Source organism: Sorex fumeus, unplaced genomic scaffold (assembly GCF_029834395.1).
Source record: "Sorex fumeus unplaced genomic scaffold, SorFum_2.1 ptg000043l, whole genome shotgun sequence".
In the NCBI taxonomy this organism is placed as follows: Eukaryota; Metazoa; Chordata; class Mammalia; order Eulipotyphla; family Soricidae; genus Sorex; species Sorex fumeus.
In genome coordinates, this window is record NW_026606100.1 from 50142057 (window position 1) to 50155502 (window position 13446).

The 13446-nt window shown below is 50.6% G+C and overlaps 1 protein-coding gene across 3 annotated transcripts in view; it reads right to left on the reverse strand.

The window, feature by feature from the left end:
• Positions 1-7378, reverse strand: part of ATE1 (arginyltransferase 1) — a 103483-nt gene extending 96105 nt beyond the window's left edge. For 2 of the 3 annotated variants that reach the window (XM_056120945.1, XM_056120944.1), the window contains exons 1-3: positions 6924-7046; positions 5354-5417; positions 491-553 (exon numbers count right to left, since the gene is read on the reverse strand). In XM_056120945.1, the coding sequence (XP_055976920.1) occupies positions 491-553; positions 5354-5417; positions 6924-7014 (218 nt within the window). In that variant the 5' untranslated portion in view covers positions 7015-7046. Of the gene's footprint in view, positions 1-490; positions 554-5353; positions 5418-6923; positions 7047-7251 lie in introns of those variants that run through there. The other variant, XM_056120946.1, reaches the window with a different exon arrangement.
• Between the last annotated feature and the right edge of the window lie 6068 nt (positions 7379-13446).

The following is a 13446-nucleotide window of genomic DNA, read 5'->3' on the forward strand; positions in this document are numbered from 1 at the left end:
GAGGTGATGTGATACACGATACCCTTTCAGTAAGTCATGCAAACCACAGTTCCTAAAAGGGAATCTAGATGTAAAAGTAGGAGATTTCTGGAGCTGCAGAAACAATAGGGTGAGAGAGCACATTCCTTGCATGAGGCCAACCGGGGTTCAATCCCCAGCACTCCATACGGTCGCCAGGCCTGTCAGGAATGAGCCCTGACCACAAAGCCAGAAGTAAAGCCTGAGCACCACCAGGTGAGGCCCCAAAACAAACAGAGTTAGAGTAGTAACATGAAACATTTTCAGATACGCAAAGCCTAAAAGAATTCATCAGCACATAAACATAGCATTAGTTCCTAAAAGAAAAAACCTTTCTGCTTTTCCTGACAAAGAATGCCTACCTAGAATGGAAGTTAACATTTTTTTTAAGAAGCAAGTCTTCACTAAAAGGAAAATTATACACAAGCTTCACATTCAATTAGACGACATTTCTAGGAATCCAAACTCTTACCTTATTGTGTACTGGGGGCAACAGGTTAGATTCATAACAGGCTTGTACACGTACTTCCCGCTTCTAAAATTAAAAAGCAGTCGTCATTTTTACACAATCTTTGTCCGTACCAAGATGCTGAGGAACAAACTGCACAAAATTAATGGGGACAAAAAAATAAATCAATCAAACCAACTGTGTCTAAATAATTTTATCTGGTGGGAAAGTGTATGGTGGTGGGATTGGTGTTTGAATATTAAAATAATCTGGGGCTGGAGCGATAGTACAGCAAGAAGGGCGTTTGCCTTGCACGCGGCCGACCCGGGTTCAATTCCCAGCATCCCATATGGTCCCCCGAGCAGTGTCAGAAGTAATTCCTGAGTGCAAAACCCCTGTGCATCGATAGGTGTGACCCAATCCAAATAAATAAATAAATGTAATCAAATATTGTCAACTATTTTATAAATTTTTTAAAAAAATTTAAGTAAATAAATGATTTTGCCACATCTAACACCATGCCACCAACCCCCCCCCCCCCCCATCTTTCCTTTCCCACATCTTCCCACATGAGCTGCCAGGACAACCAACCCAGCACCTGCAACCCCTCTCCCGCCCCACCTGCCACCCATCCTTCATGCCACTGGGGCATCCGAGACAAGTGCCTAGGAGACACTGCAGGGCACCTTCTCTCGGGCACCACCTGCATCAGCGTAGAGCACCCCAGTAGTCTGGTGTCTTCCACGCTTTCCAGATAACTAGTCAGCACCACAATTTTAGGGGCTTAACGTAGCCTCCCTCCCCCACACCCACCACCAAACACCATTGCTAAACTTCTAACACCCAGTACATCATAAGGTGACAGAATCAGGGCCTGAGGACTTTTCAGAAATGAGGCAGAGGCCGGAGAGAGAGTACAGCAGGAAGGACACTTGCCTTGCACACTGCTGACCTGGGTTTAATCCCCGAAACCCCACATGGTCCCAAGCCCCTCCAGGAATAATTCCCGAGTAAGCCCTGAGAATCACTGGGTGTGGCCCAAAACCCAGAAAATAAAATAGAATGAAAATTCAGTTTGGGGGCTGGAGAGATAGCACAGCAGGTAGGGCGTCTGCCTTGCACGCTGCCCACCGGGGTTTGATTTTCAGCATCCCATATGGTCCCCTGAGCACCGCCAGGAGTAACTCCTGAGTGCAGAGCCAGGAGTAACCTCTGTGCATTGCCAGGTGTGACCCAAAAAGCAAAAAAAAAAAAAATTGAGTTTCATTCAAATGAAACTGGTAAAAGGAGCCTTGATCCAGTCTGATGTGTACCAGCAAAAGGAAGAAACCTGGAGACACGCAGACAGAACAGGGTCACCCACCAGTAGACAGGGGACCAGGCAAGGACACAGAGTGGGCACCAAGGAGGGGCTCCGAGGCTTGGTTTCGGACTTCCAGCCTCCAAAATTCTGGAAACACAAATGAATGAGTGCCATTCACCGCCTTCCGTGGGATTTTGTTCTGGTCGCCTGAACAAATTAGCCCAAGCTCAGTTCCCACACCAGCGTCCCTCACCTCACAAGGCTCCCCAACCTGTGAGATACTGGACGCCATTTTCCACAGCTCCAACTGACCCACCAGACACTGGCCGTCACCTCACAACACCGCTCCCTCCAATCCCCTTCCTCTCCTGTCAGCTACAATCTGCCTTGCACACGGCTGACCTGGGTTCGATTCCCAGCATCGTATATGGCCCCCCCCCCCCCCACGCACAGCCAGGAGTAATTCCGGAGTACAAAGCCAGGAGGAACCCCTGAGCATCGCCGGGGGTGACCCAAAAAGAAAAAAACAAATTTGTTTGTGCCCGCTAAGGAGGCTGTCTTGGTGGTGAGGGAGGATGGGACACTAGCGGAAAGAAAGTCGCGCTGGTGGTAAGATCAGTGTTGGGACAAGGAATGCCTGAAACAACTGTATTCTGAACAACTCTGTAAATCAGTGTCTGAATGACAAAAAAAAAAAAAAAAAGATAAAAACGTTCCAGGGCTTGGGGCTGGAGCTATAGTACATGGCGGGGAAGGCATTTGCCTTGCACGCGATCGACCTGGGTTCAATTCCTGACATCCCATATGGTCCCCCCAAGCACCTCCAGGAGTAACTCCTGAGCACTGCCAGGTGAGACCCAAAAAGAGAGAGGAAAAAAAAAAAATTCCAGGGCTTAAGGTATGTGCAAATCCTGGCTCCACCCCTGTATCCAAAAAATCAAATGTTCCTTATCAATCATGGCATGAAAAGTCCCTCCCCTCCTCAAGGTAAAGGAAAGCTGGGAAATTCCATCTGCTCAATCCCAGGCTTAATTCCAGTCTCTCAGGGAGGATTGGTAAGAGAACTTCATAGTGCTTATATTTACTTAAGGTATTCTGTTTAAATTCAGCTACATAAAAGTAACTATAAAGGGGCTGATAGGACAGAAAATAGAGCACTTGCCTTGCACATGGCCAACCAGGGTTCAATTGCCAGAAGCCCTGAACACAGCCGGGTGTGGCCCCAAACCACAAAAGCAACCAACCAGAAAGAAAAAAAAAAAGGAAGAAAGAAACAAAACTCCTTCCAAAACAATCTTAGTCAGCAAAGGCAATGTGTGCACCTCAATAAAATACTGATGCAAATTCTTTTTTTTTTTTTCAAAAAAAGGGAAGATAAAAAAATAATAAACTTTTTTAAATGAAAAAGGAAAGATATTCTGGAGAAAAGCATAAAAATCTCTTCAAGACAAGGTAACAAACCATTAAAAATTTTGTAAAGTATTTCACTACTACTAGAGATATGTTTAAAAAAAGAATCCCTTCTGTAAACACATACTTCCTAAAAGGGTACTGACATGGGCCAGAAAGAAGGACAGTAGGAAAGGCACTTGCTTTGCCTGTGGCTGACCAGAGTCCTGGGACCACAATACAGTCCCCAAGGACCACCAGGAGACCAACCTTCCGCACAGAGCCAGGAAAGAATAAGCCCTGAGCATTGCCAGGTTTGCCCCAAACAATAACAAAACAACTACACACACACACATATATCATTATCACTATCACTATCCTCCCGTTGTTCATCGATTTGCTCAAGCGGGCCCAATAACATTGTGAGACTTGTTTTGACTGTGTTTGGCATATCGAATATGTCACGGAGAGCTTGCCAGCTCTGCCGCATGGGCAAGATACTCTCAGTAGCTTGCCGGGCTCTCTGAGAGGGGCGAAGGAATCGAACTCGGGTCGGCCATGTTGGCTGCGTGCAAGGCAAATGCCCTACCCGCTGTGCTATCGCTCCAGCCCATATACACATATATATATATATATATATATATATACATCTTTTTTAAGTTTCTTGTTATATCTGAAATTTGCCTAAGTTGTTTAGTGGCGGGAAAGGGGGACACGTGTCTTATTGGAGGCTGCTGGAGCAAGTGGCAGAGAGGTTCATACTCCCAGTTCTGCAGGCTGAGATGCCAAAGGCGAGAATGGCAGATCCCATGTCTGGCGAAGACTGCATTCCTAGTTGTCCTTTTGTCCTATCTTCACATGGCAGAGGGGCAAGGGAGCCCTCTGGTCTTTCCTGTAAGGACTCTAATCCCCATTCATGAGCGTCTCACCCTCAGGACCTAATCATCCAAAGGTCCCTTCCTCCCAATACTGTGTAAGGATTTAGCACTCCAACTTGGGGAACACAGAAAAGTCCCATGCACTGCAAAGGATCAGGAGAATTCACAGAAAAGACTTGCAAAAATGTTACAAACTCGTAAAGCTAAATAAATGCTCAGTGTAGCTGTGGTGTGGCTTTCACATCTGTCTACAGGTGAAGTTTCCTAATAAACATCTTTCATCACACACTGTCCTCCCGTTGTTCATCGATTTGCTCGGGCGGGCCCAGTAACGTCTCCATTTTGAGACTTGTTGTTACTGTGTAATCCTGCCCCCGCGCCTGGCTATTCCTCCCCGGGGCCCCTTCGAGGGGAGCGGGTTGAGCTTTCCTCCCCGCCCTGACCAGGGCCCGGCAGCCGAAGACCTCCAGGACCAGCCACCACCATGCTGAGACCACTCTCTGCACACCTGAAGGTACCGGCAGAGGGACAAAGCCACGTGGGTTCCGGGGCCGAGATCTCCAAGCCTACTCAGATTGGAGTCGAGCATCCTCCACCCAGATCCTCCAAATTCCAGTAGGCGGGGGTCACACCCACCAACTGGCCCCCTGGCGCCGTGTAATCCCATCAGCGGCCAAGACTCACAGACTATAAAAACCAGCTCCCGGAACCGCGCGGCTGCATTCGCGGCCGTGCGACATCTTATTATGACATCTTATTATCTCATTCCTACTTTGGACAAACTGGCAGGCTACCGAATGTAGCCTGCCCACACGGCAGAGTCTGGCAAACTCCCCGTGGCGTACCCAATATGCCAAATACCAGTAACAATGATGGGTCTCATTCTCCTAAAGAGCCTTGAATATAATCTCAGGGCTAGGATGAAGGAGACGTTACTGGGGCCTGCTCGAGGCAATCGACGAATAACAGGATGATCTGTGATCTGTGTGATCTGTTACTGTGTTTGGCATATCGAATACGTCACAGGTAGCTTGCCAGGCCTTGCTGTGCGGGCAAGATACTCGGTAGCTTGCTGGGCTCTCCGAGAGGGGCAGAGGAATCGAACCCGGGTCGGCGTGGTTGGCTGCGTGCAAGGCAAACGCCCTACCACTGTGCTATCGCTCCAGCCCAGAGAACAAGAGCACCACCACCCCCCATACTGGGTTTTATTTTTAAAAGACTCTAACAAAAGGAAAATGTGTTAAAAGCACATGAAGCTTTTCAATTACAAGAGGCAGCCGAGTAACTGCAAAGTATCTCTGTATCGGGGAGGCTTACCTTCTCCATCCTCGGTCGATCAGATCCTGATAATCCTCAACGGTCAGGGAATGTGCCCACATCCCTGGGGAAACAAAGGTAGATTCATTAGACAAGGCTGAAGCTTTACATTTTCAAATCATTTAAAGTTTGGGTTTCGGGGCTGGAGCAATAGCACAGTGGGTAGGGCATTTGCCTTGCACGCAGCCAACATGGCCAACACAGGTTCGATTCCCAGCATCCCATATGGTCCCCCGAGCACCGCCAGGAGCAATTCCTGAGTGCATGAGCCAGGAGTAACCCCTGATCATTGCCAGGTATGACCCAAAAAGCAAAAAAAAAAACAAAAAAATAAAAATAAAGTTTGGGTTTCTCTTTTTAATATGAGTATTTAGGTTGGGGATACTGTCGGGTGCAGGGCACTCGCTTTGTGTGAAGCTTGAGTTCAATGCCCGGCACTCCGTATGAACCCTGAGCCCCAGCCTGGCACAGGCGTAGCCCATAAAGAAAAAAAGGAGAGGTGGGGCTGGAGCCATAGCACAGCGGGTAGGGCGTTTGCTTGCCTTGCAACAGGAGACCTAGGTTCAATTCCCAGCATCCCAGATAGTCCCGCCCCCCCCCCCCTCCCCAGCACCGCAAGGAGTAATTCCTGAGTGCAAGGCCAGGAGGAACCCCTGTGCATCGTCAGGTGTGACCCAAAAAGCAAAAAAGAAAAAAAATTCCGAGCTGCCCCTTTGGCGAAAACCTTGAGAGCTCTAGATTCTCCTCCGACTTTCGGCAGAGAAAACAGCTACTTACCGCTCTCTTACTGAAACTAGCGGGAAAGAAACATTGTAGCAGCCGACTGATTACAATGTTACATGTAACTTATTCACTAAGTGCCTTTTAAGAACCAAACATAGAAAACCTGGAGAAGCTCCAGAACGCCTTACCCTAAGCTTTCCCCCGAGGGTTGGGACCACTGACACCCCGATGCGTGCCTCGCCCCACCTTCTAGCACCCTTCCCGCGCCCACCCTGCGCCCCCAGGAGCACCGCGCGCACCCTCCTCGCATCCCAGGCGTCTCGGGACTCACGTCATTCCCCTCCCCGGGGGGCACTTACGGGAAATAACTGAACGGGGCCACAGGGGTGCACACTCCGTGGACACCCCCTTTTCCGCAGCGCGGGGGTCCACCTTTAAAGGACGAGTTTGCACCAGGGGCCGCCGCAGGAAATCCACCCCGTTTCCTTCTGCGAGCAAATCACCCCGGGAGAGGCGAATCCCCGGGGGGTCCGGGTGGACCCCCGGGCTGTCAGCCGGCCCGGAGTGGGGTGCGGCGCGGTGCAAGGGGCCGTGACGGGACTGGGGGGGTCCCGCCCGCCGCCCCCACCCCCCACCCCGCCAGCCCAAGCCCCGGGGCGCCCCTTCCCCGGGTCCGCTGCCCAAGGTGACCTCCGGCTCCCGGGGCTCGGGCACCCGCGGGGGGCGCGGGTTCTTGCCCCCACCGGCCCAGGTCCCGCCGGGCGGGCTCCGTCCGTCCTCGGGGGGTGTCGGGGCGCGGCGGCCGCCCCCCGAGCCCCCCGCGGCCGCGGCCGCGCCCCCCGCTCACCGTGGGAGCGGCTGCCCGCCTCGTTCTTGCAGTAGCCGCAGCGGTAGGCGTCCTCGCCCTCGAAATACTCCACGATGCTGGGCGAAGCCATCGCGCCGCGCCTGGGCCCGGGCTGGCAGCGCCGCCGCCGCCGCCACCCCGCCGCGCCGCGGCCCCCGCCAGCGCCTCCACCCCACAATGCCCCGCGCGGGCGCCCGCGGGCCGGGCCGGGCCGGGAGCGGCGGGCGCTGACGCCGGCCGCGCCATCTTGGCTGCGGGCAGCCGCCCACACCCGGCCCCCCGCGCCCCGGGGCGGCCCGCGGGGACGCGCGGGCGCGGGGACACTCACCGCAGGCCGCCTTGCCCGCCGCCGCGTCGCAGTAGCCGCAGTGGTAGCCGGCGCGCAGGCCCTTGTACTCCACCACCGAGGCCATGGCCGCCGCCGGGCTGCACGCGGGCGGCCCCGCCCCTCGGGCCGCGGCGGGGCGGGGGAGGGGCGCGCCGCGGCCCGACGGGGAAACTGAGGCCGCGGCCCGCAGCGCGCCCAGCGCCCCTTCCCGGGGGGTTTCACGCGGCCTGCCCCAGTCGCTTTAGTTGGCGTTGCCTCCCCCGGCCCTTGAAGGGGCTTTTTCCCCCTTTCGGGCCCGAGCGGTGGGACTTTCCTGCTCGTTCCCTCCCTCGCACCCCCAAGGCTCCCTGGTGCCCCCCCACAGCAGAGATCCCTAAGCCCAGAGCTGCCCTGAACGCCGGCAGGTGTGGCCCAAAAAAGGAAAAAGAATTTTTTTTTAACCGTGCAGACCAACTAATAATTTCCCTAGGCTGGATGCAGCCGGGGCCTGTGACTGCAGTCACTGTGTCAGTGGAGGAGGCGCTAGCTCCTGATGGGCTCTGAAGGCCTGGCTAACTGGTGCACTAGGGCTGCCCTGGCCAGTGGTGGTGGTGGGCTACACCTGGTGATTGGAAATGGGGGAGGAGAGGCACATGCTGCCCGGAGCATGCAAGCAGGCACTCCAAGCACTGTCTCACAGAAGAGACACAGTACAGAAGCAAAGTTTTTTACTAAGGGAGTGAACAGCACAGCGGGTAAGGCACTCGCAGGCCGCTGACCTGGGTTCTATGCCCAGCACAGCATTGTCTTGGAGCCTTCATAGGAGTGATCCCTGAGCACAGTGCTAGGACTATGCCTTGAGCAAAGCCTGGTGTGATGCCCCCCACCCCAAAGAACGGGTTCCCTCCTCCCCGAATTTGATAGTATTGTAAAGATAGTATCTCAATAAAATTTTTACTTAAAAAGGAATTTAAAATCATGCTTCTCGTGCCTTACATGTTTCCTCGTCAACACTAAAGCTGATTGTCTTTTTAAAGTACCTAAAAATGTAAAAGTAAGGAGGGTGGGCGGTGCAAAGTGATAGGACAATGGGTAGGGTGCTTGCCTTGCACATGGCAGACCCAGGTTTGATCCTTGGCATTCTATACAGTTCCCCCCACCCGTCAGCACCTTCAGGAGTGATTCCTGAGTGTAGGGGAAGGTGGGAGAGGAAAGGACAGTTGTTCTATGCATGGTACAAATATTAAATAGCACTGTTCTCCCGCTGTTCATCGATTTTGCTCGAGCGGGCCCAGTAACGTCTCCATTGTGAGACTTGTTGTTACTGTGTTTGGCATATATCGAATACGTCACAGGGAGCTTGCCAGGCTTTGCCATGCAGGCAAGATATTCTCGGTAGCTTGCCGGGCTCTCTGAGAGGGACAGAGGAATCGAACCTGAGTCGTCCAGGTCGGCCGCATGCAAGGCAAACGCCTTACCCACTGTGCTGTCGGAGCCAAGAGTAACCCCTGAGCATCGCTGGGTGTGCCCCCAAAACCAAAAATAAGTATACCCATAATGAAGATTTTAAATTTAAAATCATGGAACTTGAAGGAGCTAGTAAGCTTACGAGGTCCCCAGGTGGAATTCTGCCTTGGTCAGGTGACAAGGCTGCTGAGTAGCCGAGGGGTCTGTCTGATGCAACCAGGCATGAGAGGTTTCGAAACTCAGAAGTGCTCCTGTGAGAAGTGCCCTCATGTGCAGGAAGTTCTCAGGGTCGTGGCCTTTTGAGCCTCCATCCCTTACTCATCTCAGTGCTCTGTTTAAGACAGGCTTCATCAGTTTCATTCACTACGGGGATGGGGCTCTGGTAGACCACTCACCTTACCTGTGGAAGGTCTGGGTTTGACCCACACATCAAGGAATAATGGGGAGTCACTCCCATTTTGTTCGTTATAGGTAATCTAGCTAGTCTTTCCCCAGACCATCTGTCACTTTAAACACAAGTACGGGCCTGGGGAATGGCCACAGTCCGGGTCCCGGGAGCTTTTTGGTCTAACGGCCCTGCTCTGCTTCTCTTCTGCATCGTTAGGGCCCCAACCATAGCCAGAACACTCCTGAGACCAACCTTCCCCAACAATGAGAAGGGCCAAAGTCTTAGGAACATACATTAACTCAGTCCTCCCAGTACCTGCACATAGGAATGAAGTGCAGAGAGGCTCAGCAACTTGCCCCAGATCACAGAACCCGTAAGAGACTTGTGATAGGGAGGAAAGGTGATGAACAGGCCAGAGAGATAGCGTAGCAGAGAAGGTGCTTGCCTTGAATGCGGCCAGCTCAGGTTCGATTCCCAGCATCCCATCTGGCCTCCTGAGCACCACCAGGAGTAATTCCTGAGTGCAGAGACAGAAATAACAGGTGTGCACCTCCCCCCCCCCAAAAAAAAAAGGAAAGAATAAAATTGAAAACGTGGAAAACAGCCCTTACTCTTCAGAGAAGCAGGATAAGAATTCCACCCAACTGTTTTAGAAAACATGTAAGTAAGGGGTCAGAGCCCATAATACAGCAGGGAGGGCACTTGCCTTGCATGTGGCTGACCCAGGTTTGGTCTGTATCAAACAAAATTATATCTGAAGGACCAGAGAGGTAGTACAGGGGTTAAGGCCCAGGTTATTCTATGTGGGAAACCCTGTTTCTATCCCCAGGACTGCAAATGTTCCCCTGAGCACCACCAAGCACAGACCCAGATGCCCAAGCACTGCGGGGTATGGCCCTAGGGGCCCCCTACACACATACCCAGGCTTAGCCAGGGGGACCCAGGTAACTCCAAGTTAATATAAAAAGGAGCAGAGAAAGAGCGGAGGTAAAATTTTACATTTTTAAAAATAACTGATCCTGAGGTACAGGGGCTGGAGCGAAAGCACAGTAGTAGGGCGTTTGCCTTGCGCACGGCCGGCCCGGCCTGGGTTCGATTCCTCCACCCCTCTCGAGAGCCCGGCAGGCTACCGAGAGTATCTCGCTGGCATGGCAAAGCCTGGCAAGCTACCCGTGCCGTATTTGATATGCCAAAAACAGTAACAACAAGTCGCACAATGGAGACGTTACTGGGCCCGCTAGAGCAAATCGATGAACAAGGGGAGGACAGTGCTGCAGTGACAGAGATCCTGAGGCTAGAGAGTAGTCCAGTGGGTAAGGCGCCAGCTGTGCACATAGCCAGCCCAGCACCCTGTATCTCCCCAACATCGCCAGAAGTGATCTCTGAGCACAGAGCCAGAAGTAAGCTCTGGGCATAGCCGAGCAGGGCTCCAAAGCAAAGCAATAATATCTAACAGATGATTCAAATAATAATCGCAAGCTTTATAGAGTCTAGTTTGCAGATAGGTGAAATGAAAGGCAGCAACAGGGGTCAGAGCGATAGCACAGCAGGTAAGGCATTTGTTTTGCATGCAGCCGATCTGGGTTCGATCCCCAGCATCCCATAGGGTCCCCCAAGCACTGCCAGGAGTAATTCCTGAGTGCAGAGCCAGGAAGTCATCCCTGAGCATCGCTGAGTGTGACCCAAAAAGAAAAAAAAAAAGGAAGCAACAATATTTGGCTTGGGAGAGAGGAACTGAGAATACTTATAATCCACTTGCATCACCTGTGAAGGGGGATCATGTTATTTGAAAGAGAACCTGGATTAAGTCTCATTTCATTTCATTTTCATCATCCTGTTAATCGTCGATTGCCTCGAGCAGGCCCCAGTAACGTCTTTTTCATCCTAGCCCTGAGATTATATTCACGGCTCTTTAGGAGAATGAGACCCATCATTGTTACTGGTATTTGGCATATTTGGTAGGCCACGGGGAGTTTGCCAGACTCTGCCCTGTGGGCAGGCTACATTCGATAGCCTGCAAGTTTGTCCAAAGTAGGAATGAGATAATAAGATGTTGCAATAATTGAACAATATCAATTCAAAGACCGTCTTCCAAGAGGAAAAATATATAACCGCTAGGCTCAGAAGTGGCAAACTTGAATTATAAAATGTTTACAGTGAGGGAAGGTAGAAAAAGTAGAAGATAGCAAAAAAAGAACAACATCAACAAGTAAAGGTAAAGGCCCTCCCATCGTTCGTCAATTTGCTCGAGCGGGACCAGTAACGTCTCCATTGGAGACTTTGTTGTTACTGTGTTTGCCCGGCAAGCTACTGAGGGTATCTCGCCCGCATGGCAGAGCCTGGCAAGCTCCCTGTGACGTATTCGATATGCCAAACACAGTAACAACAAGTAGAGATACTTATTTTATTATATCAATAATCACATTAATTATCAATGGGAGAGATTCATCTAGGAAAAACCTAGAAAAAAATAACTACTGCTACACTTTGAAAGAAAGCAGAAAGAGTTACATAAATTTCAAACAAGATAGACCAGTGCAAGGAAAATTGGGTATAGAGGAATTACAAGGGCCAGAATGACAGTACAATGTGTAAGACACACTCTTTGCACACCTCTGACCCAGGTTTGATCCCTGATACCCCACCCCTGCCAGGTGACCCCTGGACACCCCAAAAACCACCAAAAGGGAATAAAGGGAAGAATTATATAATGGTAAAGGTAAGGTAAAGGCCCTCCCGTTGATCGTCGATTTGCTCGAGCGGGCCCAGTAACGTCTCCATTGGAGACTTTGTTGTTACTGTGTCTGGCATATCGAATACTCTCGGTAGCTTGCCGGGCTCTCCGAGAGGGGCGGAGGAATCGAACTCGGGTCGGCCATGTTGGCCGCTTGTAAGGCGAACGCCCTACCCGCTGTGATAAAGACATATTCCTTAATGTACAAAATATGTGAGGCAAAACTGATAGAACTGCAAGAGAGGAGTGGAGGAATTTACCTTTCTACTGAAGGGGTCAATGCTCCTCTGTGAAAGGAGGTCCAACAGGAAGAACCTCACTCGGAATATAAATGAACTCCAACATCACCAATCAACTGCATCTGACATCAAGACACCCTATCTAATGGCAGCAAAATAGATGCGCATCTCAAGCACACACAGAGCTTCTACCAAACTAGAACACATCCCGGCTCAGAAAAACATAAATTTCAAAGAAAGTATGCTCTCAGGTTACAGTGGAATTATGCTAGAAACCATGAACTGAATAATAGCTGGAGAATTCTAAAATACTTGTAAACAGCACTGCTTTTTTGGTGGGCTATACTTAGCAGTAGGCTCGGAGATCAACCTGCACTGTGCTCAGGGGCTAGTGTGTGTGTGTGTGTGTGTGTGTGTGTGTGTGTGTGTGTGCTCAGCCCACTGAGTTTTCTCGCTCAACCTAAGCAACATACTTCCAAGCAACACTTAGATCAAGATATTTTTTTTAGAGAAACTTTGAACTAATGAAAAATCTAACATCAAAATTTGTGGGACATGACCAAAGCAGGACTTAGAAGGAAATTTCTGGCGTTGAATACATCTATTCAAAGTGATTCATCTAAGCTTCTCCCTTAGAAAACTAGAACAAGAATGGTACCTCCAAAGAAGCTTACACCCCTTAAGATCAGGCACAAGACAAGGTTGCCCACTCTCACCACTTCTATTCACTACAGAATTGGAAGTACTTGCCATAGCAGTTAGGCAAGAAAAAGATATTAAGAGCATCCAGATAGGAAAGGAAAAAGTGCCCCCAGCCCCTCCAGGAGTGATACTTGAGTACAGAACCAAGTGTAAGCTCTGAGCATAGCTAAATTTAGTCCCCAAACCAAAACACACAAGACAAAAGTCACACAAAGAGGAAATCACGTGATTAGGACTATCTTCAAAGGAACAGAATCAATCATTAATCATCTTCAAAAATAAAGGGCAAGGCCTGGATGAGTTCAGTACGGGGATTTTATCAAACACTTAAGGAAGAAAGTATATCAGCTCTCTAATCACTCCCTTCAGAAAGCAGGAATGGGGGACTAGAGAGAGAGAGAGAGAGAGAGAGAGAGAGAGCATAGTGGGTAGGGCACCAGCCTGCACACGGCCAAACCAGCACCACATGTGGGTCTCCAGGCCTACCAGGAGTCATCCCTCAGTACAGAAGCAGGGGTAAATCATGAACACTGCCAAGTGTGGGCCCCCCCAAAAAACAAAAAGCTAAAATTTTAGACTCATGATTCAATATGTGTTAGCAAGGAATCCTTCTTAATGTTTCAGAAAAGGAAAAGTCTAGTCTTACTGATAGTCTGTTTCCAACTAATTTACTATCAGAAAAGCTC